Consider the following 26,684-nt stretch of genomic DNA (forward strand, 5'->3'; position numbering starts at 1 on the left):
CATTTGGCCCCAGACAGTTGGTTACACAAATCAGGAATCAGAGGAATCGGGTATGTGTTTCGAACAGTGATCTTATTAAGTTCCCGAAAGTCGAGGTAAGGGCAAAGACCACCATCTTTCATATTTACAAAAAAGAAACCGGCTGCGACAGGAGGGCAATTGTGCTCTTTATGGAGACTCTCAGAAATATACTCCTTCATAGCAACCTGCCCAGGACCCGAGAGATTGAACAAATGGGCCATGAGCAATTTGGCACCCGGAATCAGGTCAATAGTGCAATCAAAGGGGCGGTGCGGTGGCAGAGCCTCAGCCTTGCTTTTGGAGAACACGTCTTTAAAGTCCTTCAGGTACTCTGGAATACCCGACAGACTGACAGATGACACAGATACAGATTTCAGACATTTGTTAACACAGTTCTGACCCCATTGAACAATGTCCTGAGCTACCAAATTAATGACAGGATTGTGACATTGTAACCAGGGAAACCCCAGAACCAACCCTGCAGGTAAATTGTCCAGAATAAAACAGGCTATGTGCTCCAAATGTGCAGAACCCACCTTGAGAAGGAATACCTCTTAAACAGAAGTGATCCCCTCCTTGGTGAGCATAGTAGAGTCAATAGCTACCACTTTCATGGGAGCATTTAACCTAACTGTCCCTATCTTGCAATGAGTCACCAATTTCGAGTCAATGAGGTTCACAGATGACCCGCAGTCCACAAAAGCCATAGTAGGAAATAGACATTTATTCACACCATGTTTCACATGAAGCAACAATTTACAAGCTGAGGAAAAATGTACCTCGACAGTTACCCAGACCTAGGCATTTCCTGACACTTTAGAAGATGGGGCAGGATGGGCAGTCCTTCCTCCAGTGTCCCGAGCCCCAAGAGTAGAAGCAGAGCTTTTTCTCCTTACGGTGTCTCCTCTCCTTCTTCTTAACTGAAACTGCTCCAACCTCCATGGGTTCAACAGATGAGGAAACTTCAGGCTTAATAGGAAACAGAGGGGCTTCCCGTTGCACCACTCCCTTCTCTCGGACTCTGTGGTCCATATGGACGGCCTGTGTCATGGCCTCCTCCAGGGTATCAGGTGGTGGGTGAAGGGTCAGAGCGTCCTTTAGATGTTCAGACAATCCTCTGTGGAACAACCTCCTGAGGGCAGAGTCATCCCAAGGTTAACCCCACCTGGCCAGGATGGGAGAAAAACCCCATCCTGTGTCATAACTATGATGGTGTGCATGCTTGTTACAAGCGACTGTATGTGGTTTTTGAATTTCTTGAGTCATTGTTTTTGTGAAGGGTTGGAATGCTTGTTTTTCTAAAATACTATAGAAAATTCTTTAAAATCCAAACATTTAAATGCTACTGTCTAAGTCAGAAATTGTGCATATATATCTGTTTTAATAGTCAAATTTTACATGCTTACATGCCACATTCACAAAGTGCTGCCTTTTTGGTCTTCTACCTACATATCATTTCTGGGGATGTGGTTAAATTTTGTTGAAAAAATAGGATTTGACTTGCTGGCACTTTTGGTCTTTGTACCTACCTAGCTAGCATTTCTTATTAAGTCCTTTTTGACAAAGGTTTACTAATTAGGGTTGAAAGCTTGTCAAAAGTTAATTATAGTATTGTACAAAATGTATGACAATGGCAAAAATGGCAATAAACAGAATAATTTAAAGCCAAAAAAAAGAAACAGCAGAAGCACAACCACTGAAACTAGCACCAGCTGTCCAAACAATAGTAATGTCATGATCCAGACTTTTTTTTGAGTTCTGTTTTCCCTTTTTCCCGGTCTAGTCATGTCAAGAGTTAACCTTCTTCAGCCTCTGTCTGGGTTCAGGTTGGCCATTTATCACCGCTGTTTCCTGCAGGCGATGTCAGTTATAGTTTTTGCCTAGTGCTGCTGTAGCTGACTCTGATTGCTCTGATTTGTCCTGCTGCGTTGCTGTCTGAACCCATTTCTCTGTTTTCCCCTATTCCCATCTTTACTCCATGTTTCCCATTAGTGTTCTGACTCCCTGGTTTAGACTTGGATTGTATCCTGACCTGCTTTTGTCTTTTGGCTTATCTGATCCTGACCGTTACTGACTCCCTGGCTTGTTTCTGACTGTGAGTTTGCTTATTCCTTTGGTACTGCGCTACAGTCTAGGATTTGACCCAACTTCTTTGACTTTCTACTGCCACCTGTGGTAGCCTCACTGCTGCACTGCTGGCCAGCTCTGTATATGTGCAGTCCTGCTTCCACTCTACTGCCATCCAGTGGAGCCTGCACCTACCTGAATTGCAGCAGCGTGACAAGTAATACCAAAAACAGGCCAACTTGACCTCTTTTGCTGCAGGCATGCATATTAGTGGGATGGGGAAGAAGTGGGAAAGTCAACATGAAAAATGTTTCAGTGCGATATGTTACTGCTTGTATCAAAACATCACCCAGTCTAGCAATATCCATATCATACCTGGCTTGAATCATTACATCTTGTATGTATACTTATGGACCTCAGTGCAATTGCTTATTTTAATCCAAATAAAGTCTCTATGAAAACATTGAACTTTACAGAACATACTACAGAAAATGTCGCCCGATTTTCTCTTCAGGTGTTGGGCCTTCCCACCAAAGAAACAAACAAATGATAGGTGGTGTCCAAAAAAGTATTTGAAAGACCTGTCAATTAGTTGATGCAGACTTTGGTTATATAGTAAGCAATGGCTCAATCTAGATTTTCTAGTAAAGTAAATTTATTATATTTTTGCTGCTTTCTGTAAATGTATTAGTTTGCTTTTCAGTTGTTGCATAAAAGCTGAAAAAAAGCTTAATGGAACATTCCGTCACAGTAAGCATTTCAATTAATACCCTATGTATTGCTGGGCTTCTTTGCTACTAGCCACTGGGGGCCAGAATCTAGGGTGGCAGTTTGTGGCAGCAGCGCCACCAACTCTCAATGAAAAATACATATAAATATTTTTTCACAGTCTGCTTGGCTGTCCAGCAATGTACATCCCATTATAGCTGGCAGCTGGTATTTTAACATGAAAGATAGCAGGCAGAGAAGGGAAACCATGGAAAGCTCCTCAAACATGTAACTATGGCCATGACAATGTCCATTCCATAGCACAGCAGACAAGAAGATACATATATACTACACCTACCCTAATCAGTCCAACACTTAACAATTATGTGCTGCAATGTGACCAGGGCCAGAGGAGGTATGTTTGAAGGAGTAGAGAAATGCACCGAAGTATGATGCTAGAAAAGCTGATTCAGGGATACAGGGCCATAACAAATGTCAGCCATCTAGAAAACAGAATCTAGTATACGGCAAGGTGGTCAGGCTAGCTAGTGTTTTTAACTGTGAAGGTTGCATTGCATTAAAAAGCTTGAAGAATCAATAATCCTTCCAACCTAATGAATGATAGAGATGATTGAAAGAGAACTAGTCATTAGTTTTAACTGAAAGGAGCACTTCAAATCAACAGTCTTTTAGAAACTAGACTAAACTACTACAACTGTCAGAAAGCCAATATATGGTGTATGTATGTACAGTTTTTGCATGTAACTGTATTATCTGATGAGTCAAAATATTAGACTTTTATTACCAACTGTTATGACTTTATGAAATGCAGAAAAAGTGAGCCACTTATTTTACTCAACCCAATTGAGATAGTTTGGAATGACTTGTACTGTAGAGTGAAGGCAAAGTGCCAGCTAGTGGTCCGCACCTGAGAACGACTTCAAGGCTGTTGGAAAGCCAGGTGAAAACATGCTGAAGCTGCTTGAGAGAATTATAAGAATATGTAAAGCTGTCCTCAGAGAAAAAGATGTACTTTGAAGAATCTAAGATGTAACACACACATTCTGGTTTGTTTCAAACATGTTTATTTTCTGCTTGTTTCCAAATGTTTTCTTTCATGGTTTTGCTGCCTTCAGTCTGAATCTACAATGTGCACATTTCAAAAGAACAAGGAAACCATTGCATAAGCACGTAAATCTAAAATGTGTAAAAGTGTCTCTGAATATGTCTGCATGAAATCAATGTGTTAAAGCATGTGTCTGAGCGTGTTTACATGTACAATATGTGTAAAATTATGCTTAAGGGTATTGACCAAGCTATTTACTACATGCTGTGGCATTGCAGAATTTTGCTGGTTTATGTCCCCTGAAAAAACTAAAAAAAATTGTACAAAATTAAAAAAAAGTTTTAAACGTAAAAAAAAATCAAAAATGGAAATCACACCAATTTTCCTTGTTAAAAATAAAGCAAAAAAACCAAAAAACAAATATATTTCTCATCACTGCATTTGATCTATGAAAACTTGCAAAGAGAAAAAAAAATTAAATGCCAGAATTGTTTTTTTTTTGGTCACCTCACCTCCCTAAAAAGATATAATAAAAATTAAACAGAGAATTGTATGTAAAGAAATTGGTATAAACCACAGAAAAAAACAAGCTTTCAATTGAATAATATAAATATTAAGTGGTCAAAAATGGCAACACAAAGAAAATACATTTTTTTACAATACTTAGATTTTTTTCCATTGCTAAAATAAAAAAGATGCAAGCAAATAAAAATTATTGAAATGAAATTACACTGACCTAGAAAATCATGAAGTGAGGACATTTTTACCATACAATGAATGCCGTAAAAACCAAACCCAATAAACAATGCCAAAATTATTTTTTTTCTAACAATTTCATCCCACATGAAATATTTTTTCCCATTATTAAGTACCGTATTTTTCGGACTACAAGACGCACTTTTTCCCCCCCAAAAAAAGGGGGAAAATGGGGGGTGCGTCTAATAGTCACAATGCAGGCTTACCGTGGCGGCAGAGGTGCGGTAGCAGAGGTGCGGCGGCAGAGGTGTGGCAGCAGAGGTACGGAGATGAGGAGGCGCAGTGAGCGGGGTCCCTTTTCCCGGTGAGGTGATGCAGCAGCCCGGTAAGGCAGCAGAGCCGGGTGAATCCTGATGTTATCGGTGGGCGCGGCCATCTTCCTGAGGCCGCGCGTTCGCAGATGGAGCTCTGCTGCCCGGGGCTTCAGGAAAATGGCCGCGGGATGCCGCACGTGCGCAGATGGGGATCGCGGCGGCCATTGTCCTGAAGCCCCGGGCAGCAGAGCTCCATCTGCGAACGCGTGGCCTCAGGAAGATGGCCGCGCCCACTGATATCAACAGGATTCACCTGGCTCTGCTGCATTACCGGGCTGCTGCAGCTGCATCACCTCACCAGGACTTTGGACTCTGTATACTCCATCCTTTTGTTTTCCAGGATGGGTGCTGTTATGATCCCAATGGCAGAGGATCTCTGATATTCCGGCAAGATAGCAAAAATATAAATACTGCTCTAGGGAGGTGGAAACTGGGCTAACCGCATAACTGATCCTGACACAAACAACTAAAAGTAGCCGGTGAACGTGCCTACGTTGGTTCTAGACGTCTCGAGCCAGCCGGAGAACTGACTACCCCTAGAGGGAAAAAATAAGACCTCGCTTGCCTCCAGAGAAATTGAACCCCAAAGATATAGAAAGCCCCCAACAAATAATAACGGTGAGGCAAGAGGAAAACACAAACGTAGAGATGAACTAGATTCAGCAAAGTGAGGCCCAATAGTCTAGATAGCAGAAAATAGATAGTGGACTATGTGGTTAGCAGAAAACCCTACAAAACATCCACGCTGAACATTCAAGAACCCCCACACCGACTGACGGTGTGGAGGGAGAATATCAGCCCCCTAGAGCTTCCAGCGAGTCAAAAATCAAATGTAAAGCAAGCTGGACAAAAACACTGAATAATGCAAACGATCCAAATTGTACAAAACAGACTTAGCTTTTCTTGCATGAGGCAGACTGAAAGGAATCCAGAGGAGACCGAATAGGTCTGGATACAACGATGCCAGGCAAGAGACTGAGTCCAGAGGAGACTCAAATAGGAAACACCCGCTGCTTAACGACACAGCTGGAGCTCAGGCCTGCAACAAGACATACCTAACACAATACCGTTAGTGACCACCAGAGGGAGCCCAGAAACACAGTTCACAACAGTACCCCCCCTTGAGGAGGGGTCACCGGACCCTCACCAAGACCCCCAGGGCGATCAGGATGAGCAGCGTGAAAGGCGTGAACCAAATCAGCTGCATGAACATCAGAGGCGACAACCCAGGAATTATCCTCCTGACCATAGCCTTTCCACTTAACTAAATACTGGAGTTTCCATCTAGAGATACGAGAATCCAGAATCTTCTCCACCACGTACTCCAACTCGCCCTCAACCAAAACCAGGGCAGGAGGCTCAACAGCAGGAACCATAGGCACCACGTACCGCCGCAACAAGGACCTATGGAACACATTATGAATAGCAAAAGACGCTGGAAGGTCCAAGCGAAAAGACACCAGGTTAAGGATTTCCAAAATCTTATAAGGACCGATAAAGCGAGGCTTGAACTTAGGAGAGGAGACTTTCAAAGGAACATGCCGAGAAGACAACCAAACCAAATCCCCAACACGAAGTCGGGGACCCACACCGCGGCGGCGGTTGGCAAACCGCTGGGCCTTGTCTTGTGACAAACAATCTCTCTGGTGGACAACGTTCAGGCCTATCAGCCTGAAATTTTTGCAGCCCTCGTCGCAAATCTGGGGAAATGGCAGACAAAATTACTCCCTCTCTGAGAATACCAGCCGGCTCAGAGACTGCCGGAGAATCAGGCACAAAACTCCTAGAAAGTGCATCAGCCTTCACGTTCTTCGAACCAGGCAGGTACGAGACCACAAAGTCAAAACGGGAGAAAAACAATGACCAACGGGCCTGTCTAGGATTCAGGCGCTTGGCAGACTCGAGGTAAATCAGATTTTTATGATCAGTCAAGACCACCACACGATGTCTAGCTCCCTCGAGCCAATGTCGCCACTCCTCAAATGCCCACTTCATGGCCAACAACTCCCGATTACCAACATCGTAGTTCCGCTCAGCAGGCGAAAATTTCCTTGAAAAGAAGGCGCATGTCTTCATCACGGAGCCATCAGAACTCTTTTGCGACAAAACAGCCCCTGCACCAATTTCAGAAGCATCAACTTCAACCTGGAAGGGAAGAGAGACATCCGGCTGGCACAAGACTGGCGCTGAAGTAAACCGACGCTTCAGCTCCCGAAAGGCCTCCACGGCCGCAGGAGACCAATTAGCAACATCAGAACCCTTCTTGGTCATATCCGTCAAAGGTTTAACCACGCTGGAGAAATTAGCGATAAAACGACGGTAAAAATTAGCAAAGCCCAAGAACTTCTGCAGGCTCTTAACAGACGTGGGCTGAGTCCAGTCATGAATGGCACGGACCTTAACTGGGTCCATCTCCACAGTAGAAGGGGAAAAAATAAAACCCAAAAAAGAAACCTTCTGTACCCCAAAGATACATTTTGAGCCCTTCACAAATAGAGCATTCTCCCGTAAAACCTGAAACACCATCCTGACCTGGTTCACATGGGACTCCCAATCATCAGAAAAAAACAAAATATCATCCAGATAAATAATCATAAATTTATCCAGATATTTCCGGAAGATGTCATGCATGAAGGACTGAAACACAGAAGGAGCATTAGATAATCCGAAAGGCATCACCAGGTACTCAAAATGACCCTCAGGCGTATTAAATGCCGTTTTCCATTCATCTCCCTGCTTTATGCGCACAAGGTTATACGCACCACGAAGATCTATCTTGGTGAACCAACTGGATCCCTTAATCCGAGCAAACAAATCAGACAACAATGGCAAAGGATACTGAAATTTAACAGTGATCTTATTCAGAAGACGATAATCAATACAAGGTCTCAGAGACCCGTCTTTCTTGCCCACAAAAAAGAATCCTGAACTAAGAGGGGACGAGGATGGGCGAATATGTCCCTTCTCCAAAGACTCCTTTATATAACTCCGCATCGCGGCATGCTCTGGCACAGATAAATTACAGAGTCGTCCCTTAGGAAACTTACTACCAGGAATCAAATCTATAGCACAATCACAGTCCCTATGAGGAGGAAGGGCACTGGACCTGGGCTCACTAAATACATCCTGAAAGTCTGACAAAAACTCAGGGATCTCAAAAGGAGTAGAAGAAGCAATAGACACCAATGGAGAATCGCCATGAATCCCCTGACACCCCCAACTAGACACAGTCATAGCTTTCCAATCTAAAACTGGATTATGGGCCTGTAACCATGGCAGACCCAAAACGACAACATCATGCATTTTATGCAGTACCAAAAAACGAATCACCTCCTGATGTACAGGAGTCATGCACATGGTCACCTGCGTCCAATACTGAGGTTTATTCTCTGCCAATGGCGTAGAATCAATTCCTCTAAGAGGAATAGGATTTTCCAAAGGCTCCAGGACAAAACCGCAGCGCTTGGCAAACGACAAATCCATCAGACTTAAAGCAGCACCAGAATCCACAAAAGCCATAACTGAGTAAGAAGATAATGAACAAATTAAAGTCACAGACAAAATAAACTTAGGCTGAAAAGTACCAATGGCGACAGGATTAACTTTTTTCTTTAAACGTTTAGAGCATGCTGAGATAACATGTGTTGAATCACCACAGTAGAAACACAACCCATTTTGACGTCTATGATTTTGTCGCTCGGCTCTGGTCAGAATTCTGTCACATTGCATAAAATCAGGTGACCGTTCAGACAGCACCGCCAAAGGATTATCAGATTTGCGCTCCCGCAAACGTCGATCAATTTGAATGGCTAGAGCCATTGAATCATTTAGACCTGTAGGGATAGGAAACCCCACCATCACATCTTTAATGGCTTCAGAAAGACCATTTCTGAAGTTTGCGGCCAGAGCACACTCATTCCATTGAGTAAGCACGGACCATTTCCAAAATTTTTGGCAATATACCTCAGCTTCGTCCTGACCCTGAGAGATAACCAGCAACATTTTTTCAGCCTGATTTTCAAAATTAGGCTCCTCATAAAGCAAACCAAGTGCCAGAAAAAACGCATCAACATTCACCAATGCAGGATCTCCTGGCGCCAGAGAGAAGGCCCAATCCTGAGGGTCGCCGCGCAAGAAGGAAATAACAATCTTAACTTGCTGAGCGGAATCACCAGAGGAACGAGGTTTCAGAGACAGAAACAATTTACAATTATTCCTAAAATTCAGGAATTTAGATCTATCTCCAAAAAACGGCTCAGGAATAGGTATTTTTGGTTCAGACATAGGGCTATGGATAACAAAATCCTGAATGCTTTGCACCCTAGCAGCAAGCTGATCCACACTAGAAATCAAAGTCTGGACATTCATATCTGCAGCAGAGTTTCAGACACTCAGAGAAAAAGGGGATGGAAGAAGCTAGGCAAACTGCAGCAAAAAAAACAAAAAAAACTCAGAACTTCTTTTTAATCCCGCATCTGCGATGCATTAAACATTTTCTTTCGGCCTGGCATTCTGTTATGATCCCAATGGCAGAGGATCTCTGATATTCCGGCAAGATAGCAAAAATATAAATACTGCTCTAGGGAGGTGGAAACTGGGCTAACCGCATAACTGATCCTGACACAAACAACTAAAAGTAGCCGGTGAACGTGCCTACGTTGGTTCTAGACGTCTCGAGCCAGCCGGAGAACTGACTACCCCTAGAGGGAAAAAATAAGACCTCGCTTGCCTCCAGAGAAATTGAACCCCAAAGATATAGAAAGCCCCCAACAAATAATAACGGTGAGGCAAGAGGAAAGCACAAACGTAGAGATGAACTAGATTCAGCAAAGTGAGGCCCAATAGTCTAGATAGCAGAAAATAGATAGTGGACTATGCGGTTAGCAGAAAACCCTACAAAACATCCACGCTGAACATTCAAGAACCCCCACACCGACTGACGGTGTGGAGGGAGAATATCAGCCCCCTAGAGCTTCCAGCGAGTCAAAAATCAAATGTAAAGCAAGCTGGACAAAAACACTGAATAATGCAAACGATCCAAATTGTACAAAACAGACTTAGCTTTTCTTGCATGAGGCAGACTGAAAGGAATCCAGAGGAGACCGAATAGGTCTGGATACAACGATGCCAGGCAAGAGACTGAGTCCAGAGGAGACTCAAATAGGAAACACCCGCTGCTTAACGACACAGCTGGAGCTCAGGCCTGCAACAAGACATACCTAACACAATACCGTTAGTGACCACCAGAGGGAGCCCAGAAACACAGTTCACAACAGGGTGCAGCAAGGTTCAGGAAGGATCTCGTGGGCACATGGACTGGAGATGATGGAGGTAGTGGTGTACATTGTGAAGCGAGTATTCCACAGGTGCTCAGATGTCTGAGTCCGTGCCGCTTCCCGGCGCTCCTCAGCACTGCATGGCACGGCCGGCTCTCCGCCTCCAGCAGGGCTTGCAGCAGTACAGAGGCGCTTTTCCCGCAGTGTCCGGTCATGGCGGCTGTGTCTCGGTAACGGAGCTCCTCACTTATTACTGGCTTCTGAAATAATTATTGCGCTGAGGAGTGCCGGGAAGCGGCAAGGACTCAGACATATGAGCTCCTGTGGAATACTCGCTTCACAATGTACACCACTACCTCCATCATCTCCAGTCCATGTGCCCACGAGATCCTTCCGTCACCTCACCGGGGAAAGGGACCCTGCCCACGTCATACCTCTCACTGTGCCTCCTCATCCCTGCTCCTGTCGGTAACCACTGCTGCCACCCTCCCATGGACACCAGGCCGTGGCGTCGCCCACCTAAGCAGGAAGGGACCCTGCTCAGGTGCACGCCGTACCGCATCACCCCACCTCTGCCGCCACCATGCCTCCTGTGACCCTGCTCTGCCACCACCAGCCCTCAGGTAAGATACTGTAAATTCGGACAATAAGACGGACCCCCATCTTATAAAAAATCTTTTTTTCTGCAATTTTCACCCCAAGTTTGGGGTGCGCCTTATGGTCCGCGAAATACGGTATATTGTATGGTTAAATAAATAATATAATTCAAAACAACAGCTTGTTCCACAAAAAAATGTCATACATTTATGTTGAAGGAAAATTTTAAAAAGTTATGATTCTTGGAAGAAAGAGACAGAAAAACAGAAGTGCAAAAACCAAAACTTCCCAGTTTTTTAAAGAATTTAAGAAGTCCCAAAAGAAAATACATGCAGATTTATATATGTAAAAATATGTACTGCTCATAAAACCTCATAAAAATCTATAGTGTATGGGTCTCGTATGTTAAAATTAATTTCCTTGCTGACCCTAACAAACAAATGTGGGTATACAACCAGCAAGGCGCATCTAATAACATTTTTAGAAGCTCTGCTTTCTATCTATATAATCGTCTAAGGGTCACTTCCGTCTGTTTGTCTATTTGTCTGTCATGGAAATCCCGCGTCGCTGATTGGTCAGGGACAGACGACCGCGACCAATCAGCGACGGGCACAGTCCAGCCGCGAATTGGCCCCTCCCTACTCTCCTTCAGTCAGTGCCCCCTCCCTACTCCCTTCCAGTCAGTGCCAGTGGGTCGCCCCATCCCGGAACAACTTTTTACTATTGATGCTAACTATGCAGCATCAATAGTAAAAAGATATAATGTTAAAAATAATTAAAAAAATAAAAAATTGTGCTATTCTCACCTTCCACCGTCCACCGATAAGCGCGATGCTGCCGCCAGCTTCCATTCCCAGTGATGCATAGCAAAATGACCCAGATGACTTAGCAATCTCGCAAAACCGCTAAGTCATCTGGGTAATTTCGCAATGCATCACTGGGAACGGAAGCTGGCGGCAGCATCGCGAGCATCGGGACAGCTTCGGTAGATGCCGGAGGGTGAGTATATAACTATTTTTTATTTTTATTTTTTTAACAGGGATATGGTGCCCACACTGCTATATACTACGTGGGCTGTGTTATATACTGCGTGGGCTGTGCTATATACTGCGTGGGCTGTGTTATATACTGCATGGCCTGTGTTATATACTACATGGGCTGTGTTATATACTGCCTGGCTGCTATATACTACGTGGCCTGTGTTATATACTGTGTGGGCTGTGCTATATATTATGTGGGCTGTGCTATATATTACGTGGGCTGTGCTATATACTATTGGCTGCTATATACCATGTGGCTGCTATATACTACGTGGCTGGACAACATACTACATGGCTGTGCTATATACTACGTGGCTGTCTGTGTTACGTGGGCTGTGCTATATACTATGTGGCTGCTATATACTATGTGGCTGCTATATACTACGTGGCTGTGCTATATACTATGTGGCTGTCTGTGTTATTTACTACGTGGCTGTGTTATATACTACGTGGCTGTGCTTTATACTACATGGCTGTGCTAAGCGCGGCATACATACATACATATTCTAGAATACCCGATGCGTTAGAATTGGGCCACCATCTAGTAAATATATAAAAATGCAATTTAGCAATCCACATAAAAATGGGAGAATTCAACGACAATTTAAAAAGTGAACATTTATCAAAGAGTTCACAATACAAGAATAATATCATGAAATGTAATTTTTCACCTGAAACCAGTCAATTGTGCAGCAGTTTACAAGAGATGAATAATGACGAAGATGGTCACGAAAAGCTTCTCCCGTTGGACTAAATGCTAAGACAACGTGTAGGTTTCTTCTAACGTTATCTTTAAATTTATTGTAAAAGTCAGATGGCGTGATTTCACTTTGTGTTTGATGAGCTGGGAAAAGCTGGCACATCTGTAAAACAATAATAAGCACAGTAGAATTTCTAGCTTCTCTATGACTTTTGCATTATGGTTCCTTCACTAAATAATCTTACTCTATGAACAGAATAGATATGTTTTGACATAAAGATGTAAAAAATACCATAAATATGGTAATGGCTAATACCCTACTATGTGAGAATAAAATAGTCACTTCATTTTTCAGATTTGTTTTTGAAAATATATTCTGAAATTAACTGGAAAAACACGATTATACAAAGCATGCACTTCATCAACATACATTATTTAAATATAATATTAATTAAATATTAAACCATTTACCTGCCCCATTTCCCCACAACAATGAGCGATATGGACACTTATTCGTTGACAAAAAGGGGTCCATCTGCACAGTCCACAAGTGTGAATGATCTCTTTTATGGCTCTTGAGTATGGCAATGCCCCATATGTTGTCAAAAATTACTTATTAGGCACAGTGCAAAGCTCAGAATGGAAGGAGCACCATATCAGAGTGCTGGTTTGCCTGGAATGGATTGCGGGTGCCATGTGACATTGGCAGAGCCTCTGAGATGTCAGGACAGCAGTAACCCACATAATTGACCACATTTTATAAACTGCATCTCTTAATTTAATAATCTAGCTGTGCGGTGAGCATATTGACACCACTTGTGGTTCACAAAATGCTATACTATTGAGTGATTAAGAAAACAAGCACTGGAATGCATAAGACCAATCCTAGAACAATGCTTATTATTGCATATATTACATCAACTACTATTTAGCACTGTTTAATATAGCATGAGTTTCTGTCTCCAGCAATAGTATTGTATTGCCAATAATACATTGTTGAAAAAAGATAGGAAGTTCCTGCTCACTTCCTTGTAAACTGACAGACAAGATGATAAGACCTTAAGCTATAAGAAATACCAGTTGTAAGCTGTGTTATCTTTGTTCCTAAATAAATACATATTTATTGCAGAATAGCTGAAAGTACAGTGATTAATCCACTGACGACAATCTGTGATGATACACAGGCAGGTTGCCTGTTAGACCCTGCCTTTAGTTGGGTCTAACAGGCCATTATACCTGACACACCAGGGTGCCATGACAACTGCATGATTTTGCCACAGGGATGCCGATGGGGGTGATAGAGGGAGCCCACTCCCTCTCACAAACTTTCAAATGTTGTGATCGCTACCGATCTCGGCATCTGGAGGATTAATTTTCCTGGTACTATGTGGTTACCGCAGGTGCTTGACTGACAGCAAAAAACTCTAGGCGGTGATCGTGCAGGGTAATTCTGATGTTTCTGCACCTCCTACACAATCATACTGTGATCAGTCAGTCAGATTGACAGACCGATTACAGCAATCTGAAATGGGTCCCTGCATCTCGGGTTGTAACAATCAGCAGTTAATGACCACTGTTGTATTGAAGCTGTCACTGTGTGTTTTCACACAGTGACAGTTTTAATTCATGAGGACATAGCATATCATTGGTTGCTAAGAGGTTACTGTTGATCACATCACTGGCCAACCAGGGGAGCAGATAAGAGGGCTCTGTGGGGTTGTAGGAGAGAAAATCTTTATTTTTAATGAACACTGAAACACTATCACTGTTGGTCATGTGGTTTCCTTGGGCAGCCAAGGCTTGGGCGTATGCTGGAAGGGAAGAGCATGTGCTGGAAGGGTGGAAGTATTCACTTCTTGTATATCTAATCATGGACAATTCTGCTACTAGATCTCCTTTGGATGCCATTTATGGACAATGCAGTGTCCATAGCGCTCCAGGGATGCGTGATTTGCAGGGAAATTTGGCAGATTTATTATATTTAAATAATGTATATTGATGAAAATTTATTAAAGTAATGTTAGTTCTAGATAAATAATAGGTGGATCATGGCCAGTTCCTTTAAGTTCTTATTACAGTGATGCCCACATATTACAGATTTTTTTTCCATTTAGGAGAATCATTACTATTAATTCACTTTCATTTATGTAACAACAAATGGAAAAAAAATATTAGTTTAGTATTACATACTTTATAATATATTACCTGCTAAACTCACAACCAAACCTCTGATAAAGTTAATATCTGTTAGGAGTCGAGTTTCCTCTGCTGCACAGGGGGAATCTCGATCCATGTCTGCTGCGGTCTCCCATTCTGCATCGGCCGCAGAGGAGCCTGCTCAGCGGAGACGTCGGTCCCAGCGTCTCACTGAGACCAATACTGTGCAAAGAGTTACTGCTGCCTCTCCAGGCTCTGCTATTGTACCCTGCACTGATCTGCGGCGAGCAGGCTTTTGTGGGACTAAGGGTACTGTCACACAGTGCAACTTTCCAACGATCATGACCAGCGATACGACCTGGCCGTGATCGTTGGAAAGTCGTTGTGTGGTCGCTGGTGAGCTGTCACACAGACCGCTCTCCAGCGACCAACGATGCCGAGGTCCCGGGTAACCAGGGTAAACATCGGGTTACTAAGCGCAGGGCCGCGCTTAGTAACCCGATGTTTACCCTGGTTACCAGCGTAAAAGTAAAAAAAAAAAACCGTACATACTCACATTCCGGTGTCCTTCAGGTCCCTTGCCGTCTGCTTCCCGCTCTGACTGAGTGCCGCCGTAAAGTGAAAGCAGATGACGTCACCGCTGTGCTCTGCTCCGGCCGGCAGTCAGTCAGAGCGGGAAGCAGACGGCAAGGGACCTGAAGGACACCGGAATGTGAGTATGTACATTTTTTTTTTTTTACTTTTACGCTGGTAACCACGGTAAACATCGGGTTACTAAGCGCGGCCCTGCGCTTAGTAACCCGATGTTTACCCTGGTTACAAGCGAACGCATCGCTGGATCGCTGTCACACACAACGATCCAGCGATGACAGCGGGAGATCCAGCGACGAAAGAAAGTTCCAAACGATCTGCTACAACGTACGATTCTCAGCAGGGTCCCTGATCGCTGCTGCGTGTCAGACACAGCGATATCGTATAGATATCGCTGGAACGTCACGGATTGTACCGTCGTAGCGACCAAAGTGCCACTGTGTGACAGTACCCTTAGTCCTGCTTTGCACACACTGAGCATGCCCAGGGTAAGATCTCTCAGTGGAGATCAAGGGTCACATGCTCAGGTACTGCAGCCAAATCTATTGGTCCTTCTAGGAAGGTCCTGTACGTGCGCAGGCTCTGTGGCAGCCTCTCATTGGTCCTTCTAGGAAGGTCCTGTATGTGCTGCAGCTATTTAAGGCTTGCATGGATGCACGGCCATGCGCTAGTATCTTCCTAAGTTATGTGCTTTGCGCCAGTGTGGTCATGTGTTTGTATGTGTTCAGGGACCTGGCTGAAATAAGCCCCTAGAATGCTGGCACCTCCAGCGAGGAGATTGTGTTTGTGTGTATTCAGGGACCTGGCTGAAATAAGCCCCTAGAATGCGGGCACCTCCGGCGAGGAGTTTTGTGTGCATGCATGACCACTGACTGCTCTCATTTGGGTAGTTAGCCTGTGCCTCTGTGAAAGTCTAACAGGGCACAGAGCTTTGCTTTCTCGGCCGCTCTGTGATGCTAACAGAGCTGGTTCATACCGCCATATAGTGCCGCCATTTTTTTAGCAGCAGGTTCTTTCCTGCACGGTGGATCCCGGGTTGCGAACGCACCAATCCCATCTAATAAATATATTCGGTGCATTCCGCCAACCCTAACAGTATACTAGCGCCAGGATCTGGCTAAGTAATGGCAGATGAACAGCGATTGCAGTGGTACATCAAGTTGCTGGAGGGCCGGTTGGCGTCTCTTGAGCGTGCAAACTCGGCGGTGGATGTTACCGCAATAGCTGTTCAGGCTGCTAGCGTGGCTGCAGCAGCTTTACCCACTGCCACCTCTGTTCCGACCTTATCTCACCTCCCATTGCCTGAGAGATACTATGGGGACAGTAAAGGTACCTTCACACGAAACGACATTATAACGATATCGCTAGCAATCCGTGACGTTGCAGCGTCCTCGCTAGCGATATCGTTTCGTTTGACACGCAGCAGCGATCAGGATCCTGCTGTGATGTCGCTGGTCGCTGAATAAAGTCCAGAACTTTATTTGGTCGTCCGATCGCTGTGTATCGTTGTGTTTGAAAGCAAAAGCAACGATACCAGCGATATTTTACACTGGTAACCAGGGTAAACATCGGGTTACTAAGCGCAGGGCCGCGCTTAGTTACCCGATGTTTACCCTGGTTACTAGCGTAAAATGTAAAAAAAACAAACAGCACATACTCACATTGCGTCCCCTGCAGTCTGCTTCCTCCTCTGACTCAGCGCCGCAAAGTGAAAGTGAAAGCAGCACAGCGGTGACGTCACCGCTCTGCTCTCACTGTACGGCGCTCAGTCAGTCAGGAAGTGGACGCAGGGGGACGTGAATGTAAGTATGTGCTGTTTGTTTTTTTTTAGATTTTACGCTGGTAACCAGGGTAAACATCGGGTTACTAAGCGCGGCCCTGCGCTTAGTTACCCGATGTTTACCCTGGTTACCAGGGGACCTCGGCATAGTTGATCGCTGGAGAGCGGTCTGTGTGACAGCTCTCCAGCGACCAAACAGCGACGCTGCAGCGATCGACATCGTTGTCGCTATCGCTGCAGCGTCGCTTCGTGTGAAGGTACCTTAAGTCCTGTAGGGGTTTCGTGAGCCAGTGTGGTATACACCTCGAGCTCCTGGCTGCACGTTTTCCCACAGAGCGGGCAAAGGTGGGATTCATAATCTCTCTCTTGTCGGACAGGGCGTTGGAGTGGGCTACGCCGCTGTGGGAGGGCAACGATCATGTGGTGCAGAGTGTTCCTCGGTTTCTGGACACTCTGAAACAGGTCTTTGTAGGACATCAAGTCACCCATGATACAGCGCTCCAACTGCTGGCTTTGACTCAGGGTTCAACCATGGTCAGCCATTTTGCGGTTCACTTCCGGACATTAGCATCTGAGTTGGAATGGCCAGATAAAACCCTCATTCCTGTATTTTGGAGGGGGCTGGCTGACCATATGAAGGACGCTTTGGCTACTAGGGAGATTAATGCCACACTGGAGGAGCTCATAGCTGTATCAACTCGCATAGACCTTCGTTTTCATGAGCGAAGGTTGGAGCGAGCCCAGTGTAGGCAGAGGTTTTGGCTGGCTCCCACCTTCGCCAGACCTCTGGAATCTCCAGTCCAGGGCGTCCGAGTCACATGAGGCCATAGAGGTGACACGAGCGGGACCCAAGTCCCAGTCCGCTCGTGCACATAAGGTCTGTCACGTTTGCCGGTAGTCAGGACATCTTGCTTCCAAGTGTCCTCAGCGGTCGGGGAAACGTCAGCGTCTAGTGGCAGTTGGAGGAGGTACACTAGACATGGCGACGTTTGCCTCAAAGTTGTCCTTCAAGGGGACAATTACCTTTGGCCCATCCACTCTTATGGTAGAGCTATGCGTGGACTCTGGGGCGGAGGGTAATTTTATGTTGTCCGCTTTTGCCCAGCATCACGCAATACCCCTGGTTATGCTCGCCAAACCAGTAACCGTTTGAGTGGTAAATGGGTCGACACTACCCTCTCAGATTACCCACCAAACCATTCCTATCACGCTTTCTGTGTCTCCATCACATCAGGAGATTATCTCCCTATTAGTCATTCCTGAGGGAATTGATGAGGTCCTGTTGGGGATACCATGGCTACGCTATCATTCTCATCATATAGAGTGGTCCTCAGGGAGAATTTTGGGATGGAGTAAATCCTGCGAGGGTAGATATCAGAGTGAGTGCGTTCAGGTTGCTACAACACAGGTACCCGCAGATCTTTCCTCTCTCCCCAAGCACTATTGGCCCTATGCAGACGTGTTCTCCAAAAGGGCTGCGGAGACCCTTCCGCCTCACCACCCCTATGACTGTCCTATTGACCTCTTGCCTGGTGCTGAGCCTCCCCGGGGTCGAGTCTATCCGTTATCTCTCCTGGAGATGGAGGCAATGTCCCAGTACATTCAAGAGAATCTGACAAGAGGATTCATTAGGAAGTCAGTGTCACCTGCAGGGGCTGGGTTCTTGTTCGTACAGAAGAAGACTGGAGACTTACGTCCATGCATAGACTACAGGGGTCTTAACACCATCACCGTTAAGAACAAGTACCCATTACCCCTGATATCTGAGCTTTTTGATAGGCTACGGGCAGCAAGGGTATTTACAAAATTGGATCTGCGGGGTGCCTAGAATCTGATTCGCATCCATGAGGGGGACGAATGGAAGATGGCTTAAAACACCAGGGATGGGCACTATGAATATCTGGTGATGCCCTTCGAGCTCTGTAATGCTCCAGCCGTTTTCCAAGACTTTGTGAATGACATTTTCCGGGATATGCTCACCACCTCGGTCGTAGTCTATCTGGATGATATTCTCATCTACTCTCCAGATATTGACTCCCATCGGAGAGATGTTGGCCAAGTCTTCGATCTCTTACGGGCAAACTCCCTCTACCCCAAGTTGGAGAAGTGTGTGTTTGAGCAGGAGTCCTTGCCTTTCCTTGGTTATATCATCTCTGCCCAGGGTTTGGCTATGGATCCTGCCAAGCTACAGGCTGTGATGGACTGGCAGGAACCCCATTCTCTTAAAGTGGTGCAGCGCTTTATGGGGTTCATTAATTACTATCGCCAGTTCATTCCACACGTCTCAACTTTGGTAGCTCCCTTGGTTGCCCTCACCAAGAAGGGAGCAAATCCCAAGTTGTGGTCAGAGGAGGTCTCCAAGGCCTTTCTCTCGACTAAGTCACACTTCGCTAGCACTCCCATCCTACATCGCCCCAATGTAGATAAGCCATTTATCTTGGAGGTGGATGCCTCATCCGTTGGTGCTGGAGCAGTCCTTTTCCAAAAGGATGCTCAAGGTCGGAAGAATCCTTGCTTCTTCTTCTCCAAGACCTTCACACCAGCGGAGAGGAATTATTCCATCAGAGACAGGGAGTTGCTAGCCATGAAGTTGGCTTTTTCAGAGTGGAGACACCTCTTGGAGGGAGCTCGCTTTCCCTTCCAAGTGTTCACTGACCACAAGAACTTGGTATATATACAGACGGCCCAGCGGCTGAATTCTCGCCAGGCTAGATGGTCCCTGTTCTTCTCCCAGTTCCATTTTACTCTCCATTTTCTCTCCGGGGAGAAGAACATTCGTGCCGACGCTCTCTCCCACTCCGTAGTGTCATCTGAGGAGGAGGAGGAGCCTCGGCTTATTGTCCCTTCTGAGAGCCTGAGAACTGTGGCTCCGGTTTCGCTAGAGTCCGTGCCCCCGGGCAAGACTTTTGTACTAGCGAATTTGCGACCGGAGGTTCTCTCTTGGGCTCACTCGTCCAGAGTGGGTGGACATTTTGGGACCAAGAGGACATCTGAGCTTTTGGCAAGGACGTACTGGTGGCCGCATATGGCCCGTGACATCGGGGACTATATTTGGGCGCGTGTCTCCTGCGCCCAGAATCGGTCTCCTCGGCAACGGCCTGCTGGGTTACTTTACCCCCTGCTGGTGGCAGACATGCCCTGGGAGATGGTCGGGATGGACTTCGTGGTGGGCTTACCCAAGTCTAGTAGCTGCACCGTTATCTGGGTAGTCACCGATCATTTTTCTAAGATGGTGCATTTGGTGCCGCTTCCACGGTTACCTTCTGCACGGGCCTTGGCGGCGTTGTTCATAAAACATATTTTCCGCTTACATGAAATGCCTGATAAAATTGTCAGCGACCGGGGTCCCCAGTTTGCATCTCGGTTTTGGAGAGAGCTCTGCCGTTTACTCAGCATAGAGCTGAATCTCTCCTCTGCATATCATCCCGAGACGAATGGGTTGGTAGAGAGAACCAACAAGACTCTGGTGACATACTTACGACATTTTGTCTCTGCTAGGCAGGATGACTGGGCATCTTTGCTACCTTGGGCGAAATTTGCATTGAACAACGCGGTAGCCAATTCCACTGGTCAGACTCCTTTTCTCCTTAATTACGGCCAGCATCCGCGTGTCCCTGTGCCCATGCCCGTGTCATCCACCGATTCTAGGGTGGCAGACTGGGCGGTGGAGGCACGTGACATCTGGGACCGCACACAGGATGCCATCTGGGCCTCCAAGGAAAGAATGAGGGTTTCGGCTGATACACACCGGCGCCCCGCTTCGACCTTTGCTCCTGGCGACTTAGTGTGGCTCTCCGCCCATAACATTAGGCTGCGAGTTGAGTCCACTAAGTTTGCGCCTCACTACATTGGCCCGTTCAAGGTTCTGGAACAGGTCAACCCTGTGGTCTACCGTTTGGCTATTCCTCCACGCCTTGGTATCACCGATACTTTTCACATTTCCCTCTTAAAGCCCGTTCATTTGTCCCGGTTTTCTGAGTCATCTGCCAAGACATCAGGTTCATCCACGGATGAGTTTCAGGTGAATGCTATCATGGGGTGCAAGGTGGTACATGGCAAGAAATTTTATCTGGTGGACTGGAAGGGTCACGGTCCAGAGGATAGAACCTGGGAGCCTGTGGAGCACATTCGGGCTCCGCTGCTCATTGCAGCTTTTGAGCATAGCGAGGCTCAAGGAGGGGGGGTAATGTTAGGAGTCGAGTTTCCTCTGCTGCACAGAGGGAATCTCGATCCATGTCTGCTGCGGTCTCCCATTCTGCATCGGCCGCAGTGGAGCCTGCTCAGCGGAGACGTCGGTCCCAGCGTCTCACTGAGACCGATACTGTGCAAAGGGTTACTGCTGCCTCTCCAGGCTCTGCTATTGTACCCTGCACTGATCTGCAGTGAGTAGGCTTTTCTGGGACTAAGTCCTGCTTTGTACACACTGAGCATGCCCAGGGTAAGATCTCTCAGTGGAGATCAAGGGTCACATGCTCAGGTACTGCAGCCAAATCTATTGGTCCTTCTAAAAAGGTCCTGTAGGTGCGCAGGCTCTGTGGCAGCCTCTCATTGGTCCTTCTAGGAAGGTCCTGTACGTGCTGCAGCTATTTAAAGGGAACCTGTCACCTGAATTTGGCGGGACCAGTTTTGGGTCATATGGGCGGGGTTTTCGGGTGTTTGATTCACCCTTTCCGTACCCGCTGGCTGCATGCTGGCCGCAATATTGGATTGAAGTTCATTTTCTGTCCTCCGGAGTACATGCCTGCACAAAGCAATCTTGCCTTACGCAGGCGTGTACTCCGGAGGACAGAGAATGAACTTCAATCCAATATTGCGGCCAGCATGCAGCCAGCGGGTAAGGAAAGGGTGAATCAAACACCCGAAAACCCCGGCCGTATGACCCAAAACTGGTCCCGCCAAATTCAGGTGACAGGTTCCCTTTAAGGCTCGCATGGCCATGCGCTAGTATCTTCCTAAGTTATGTGCTTTGCGCCAGTGTGGTCATGTGTTTGTATGTGTTCAGGGACCCGGCTGAAATAAGCCCCTAGAATGCTGGCACCTCCGGCGAGGAGATTGTGTTTGTGTGTATTCAGAGACCTGGCTGAAATAAGCCCCTAGAATGCGGGCACCTCCGGCGAGGAGTTTTGTGTGCATGCATGACCACTGACTGCTCTCATTTGGGTAGTTGTGCCTCTGTGAAAGTCTAACAGGGCACAGAGCTTTGCTTTCTCGGCCGCTCTGTGAAGCAAACAGAGCTGGTTCATACCGCCATATAGTGCCGCCATTTACATAGCAGCAGGTTCTTTCCTGCACGGTGGATCCCGGGTTGCGAACGCACCAATCCCATCTAATAAATATATTCGGTGCGTTCCGCCAACCCTTACAATATCCACCAATGAATACCATTTTTTTCATAATCTAAATAAGATAATTCACACTGACACTAAAGCACCCTGAACCTGCAAGACAGCTTGAATTTCTTTGGAGCTTGATTAGGGCAGCTTATCTACTGTCAATCATTGCGCCTTTCCTCAATTGTTCTCTGCTGTCCACTTCCAGGGAGATTAGCTACATTGTCATGGGTTACACTACCATAGAAAAAATGCGATCAAAAATTCCCAACTAAGTATAATGAAAGATAATATAAATACTTTATTATAATCACATATAAAACATGGTATTACAGGTCAGGGAGGGAAGTATGAAAAAACAAACACAGAACATAATGTGCACTAGGAAACGGTCAGGGGTACAAGCATGTGGACCCAAGGAATGAAATTATAAAAATCTATGGACCCTAGGGACTACTATATCGACACCATAGCAGGAAGCATTACCCAATTGTATAGTTATAGCCAAAACCTCAGCCAGAGGGTTAATGCTGTAAATAAAAACCATAATTACCTGCACAGGCAGAGAAACACTCCAGGTCCACAGCGTGTACTCACCCCACCGTCTTTCATTATACTTAGTTGGGAATTTTTGATCGCATTTTTTCTATGGTAGTGTAATATTCCTTAGCGATTTTCCCACAGACATGTCTGATATGGCCCATTTGACATAATTTATTATTGATTCTATATGACTAATAATTGGGCATTTTTCTCATGAAGCTGTGGTTATCATATTGTCATGGGTTGTAAACTTCTTGATTATGTTGCACATAGTGTTGAGCGATACCGTCCGATACTTGAAAGTATCGGTATCGGAAAGTATCGGCCGATACCGGCAAAGTATCGGATCTAATCCGATACCGATACCCGATACCAATACAAGTCAATGGGACTCAAGTATCGGACGGTATCCCTGATGGTTCCCAGGGTCTGAAGGAGAGGAAACTCTCCTTCAGGCCCTGGGATCCATATTAATGTGTAAAATAAAGAATTAAAATAAAAAATATTGATATACTCACCCTCTGACGCAGCCTGCACCTTACCGAGGGAACCGGCAGCCTTCTTTGCTTAAAATGCGCGCGTTTACTGCCTTCCGTGACGTCACGACTTCTGATTGGTCGCGTGCCGCCCATGTGACCGTGACGCGACCAATCACACAAGCCGTGACGTAATTTTCAGGTCCTGAATGCCTAGAATTATCCCTCGGTAAGGTGCAGGCTGCGTCGGAGAGGTGAGTATATCAATATTTTTTATTTTAATTCTTTATTTTACACATTATATCGATCCCGATACCGATTCCCGATACAACAAAAGTATCGGATCTCGGTATCGGAATTCCGATACCGCAAATATCATCCGATACCGGATACTTGCGGTATCGGAATGCTCAACACTAGTTGCACACCATGGACAAATGAACATCTAGATTTCTGGAGATGGGTGTGTAACCTTGAGATTGTTGATTTTTTTTAACAGTTTTGGTTCTCAAGTCCTCAGACAGTTTGCTTATCCTCTTTCTGTTCTCCATGCTTAATGTGGCACACACAAACACACAATGCAAAGTACACAGCAGCATGGTGGCTCATTGATTAGCACTGCAATCTAGAAGAGCTGAAGTCCTGGGTTCAAATCCCACCAAGGACAACATCTGCAAGGAGGTTGTATGTTCTCCCCGTGTTTGCGTGGGTTTCCTCCGGGTTCTCTGGTTTCCTCCCACACTCCATAGGGAATCTAGATTGTGAGCCCCAATGGGGACAGTGCATATAATATATGTAAAGTTCTGTAGAATGAATGGTGCTATATGAGTAAAATAAATAAAACTTCACCTTTTTTTGTCTGAATTTCATATTGCCCAAACCTGTTACTTGCCACAGGTAAGTTTGAAGGCGCATGACATGCTAGAAACAACGTTGTTTACCCACAATTTTGAAAAGGTGCCAACAATTTTGTCTGGCCTGATTTTGGGGTTTTGTGTGAAATTATGCCCAATTTGCCTCTCTTTCTTTGTTTTTTTTTGTGTTGATCCAACACACACAAAGAAAAAAAATGTGTGTAACAAAACATGTGTAATTGCAATAATTTCCTAGGAGAAATACTTCATTTTCTGGAAAAATTTCAAGGGTACCAACCCTTTCGGCCATGACTGTGTATAGAGTATATGCATATACATATATATATACGTTATTCACAACAGGATTTACCATCAACAACAAAATCTTTCATTCTTATATTAAAAGGGGGACACTTGATGGATTCTTAGGGCCTCTTGCTCCACCTACACCTACAGGTGTCATGGTGCCCAAAAGGGTTTTTGTTGTGAACTCTATTTTTAGGCTCCCTCTAGTGGTCACAAGCGGTACTGTGTAGTGTTGTCTTTCTGCAGGTTGGCTGTATCAGCTGGTTCGTTATCCTTGGTGGGTTTCCTATTTAACTCACCTGGATACTCAGTTCCTTGCATGCTATCAATGTATTCAGTGCTCTTCAGATTCCTTGTGATTACCTTGCTCCCAGCCTCTCCAAGACAAGCTAAGTTTTTGTCCGTTCATTTTTTGATTATCAGCATTCATCATGTTTCTTGTCCAGCTTGCTATGATGTGATCTCCTCGCTTGCTGGTTGCTCTAGGGGACTGAGTTTCTCCCCCCACACCGTTAGTTGGTGCGGGGGTTCTTGAAATCTCAGTGTGGATATTTTGTAAGGGTTTTTTACTGACCGCACAGACCCCTTTACTATTTTCTGCTATCTAGTATTAGTGGGCCTCATTTGCTGAATCTGTTTTCACCCCTGTGTATGTGCCTTCCTCTTACCTCACTGTTATTATTTGTTGGGGGCTTCTATATCTTTGGGGATTATTTCTCTGGAGGCAAGAGAGGTCTTTCTTTCTCTCTAGGGGTAGTTAGTTCCTCAGGCTGGCTCGAGACGTCTAGGATTTTTTAGGCACGTTCACCGGCTACTTCTAGTGTGTTTGGGTAGGTTCAGATTTGCGGTCAGTCCAGTTTGCCACCTCCCTAGAGCTTGTCCTATGTTTGTTACTTAGCTGGAGTAATTCGTGATCCTCAACCACTAAGGATCATAACAGTATAGCAGGCCAGAAAAGTGTTTAATGCATCGCAGAAGTGGGATAAAAAGAAGACCTGAGTACATTTTTTTTTTCTCCCGCTTTTCCTTTGCTGCAGTCTGTTTAGCTTCTTTCATCACCTTGAACTCTGGGTGGTTTTGAGCTCAGCTGCAGACATGAATATTCAGACTCTGACTTCTAGTGTGGATCATCTTACTGCACGGGTGCAAAGTATTCAGGATTTTGTTATTCATAGCCCTATGTCAGAACCAAAGATACCCATTCCTGAAATGTTTTCTGGAGATAGATCTAGGTTTCAGAATTGTAAGAATAATTGTAAGTTATTTCTGTCTCTGAGACCTCGTTCCTCTGGTGATTCCGCTCAGCAAGTTAAAATTGTTATCTCCTTGTTGCGTGGCGACCCTCAAGATTGGGCCTTCTCTCTGGCGCCAGGAGATCCTGCATTGCTTAATGTAGATGCATTTTTTCTGGCTCTTGGTCTGCTTTATGAGGAGCCTAATCTTGAGAATCAGGCAGAAAAAGCATTGCTGGCTATCTCTCAAGGTCTGGATGAAGCAGAGGTGTATTGTCAAAAATTTTGGAAATGGTCGGTGCTTACTCAATGGAATGAGTGTGCCCTGGCTGCAAATTTCAGAGAAGGTCTTTCTGAGGCCGTTAAGAATGTTATGGTGGGGTTTCCCACCCCTACAAGTCTGAGTGATTCTATGGCTTTAGCCATTCAGGTTGATCGGCGTTTGCGGGAGCGCAAATCTGCTCATCCTTTGGCGGTATTTTCTGAACAGAGACCTGAGTCTATGCAATGTGACCGAACTCTGACCAGAATTGAGCGACAAAGTCATAGACGTCAAAATGGGTTGTGCTTTTACTGTGGTGATTCTACTCATGCTATCTCAGCATGCTCTAAACGTTTAAAAAAAATCGCTAAACCTGTCACCATTGGTGCGATACAGCCTAAATTTATTTTGTCTGTTACTTTGATTTGTTCTTTGTCGTCCTACCCGGTTATGGCTTTTGTGGATTCGGGTGCTGCCCTGAATCTGATGGATTTGTCGTTTGCCAGGCGCTGTGGTTTTGTCCTGGAGCCTTTGGAATTTCCTATTCCTCTGAGGGGAACTGATGCTACGCCATTGGCTGAGAATAAGCCTCAGTATTGGACGCAAAT

General features: G+C 45.5%; 1 protein-coding gene across 1 annotated transcript in view; it reads right to left on the bottom strand.

The window, feature by feature from the left end:
• The window catches only part of LOC143775062 (dynein axonemal heavy chain 3-like), a 2,972,411-nt gene that overhangs the window by 665,545 nt on the left and 2,280,182 nt on the right, over positions 1–26,684 (bottom strand). Inside the window, exon 54 of the mRNA XM_077262897.1 lies at positions 12,517–12,708. Within this exon, the coding sequence (XP_077119012.1) occupies positions 12,517–12,708 (192 nt within the window). The remainder of the gene's footprint in view (positions 1–12,516; positions 12,709–26,684) is intronic.

This window comes from Ranitomeya variabilis, chromosome 5 (assembly GCF_051348905.1).
Source record: "Ranitomeya variabilis isolate aRanVar5 chromosome 5, aRanVar5.hap1, whole genome shotgun sequence".
Taxonomy (NCBI): Eukaryota; Metazoa; Chordata; class Amphibia; order Anura; family Dendrobatidae; genus Ranitomeya; species Ranitomeya variabilis.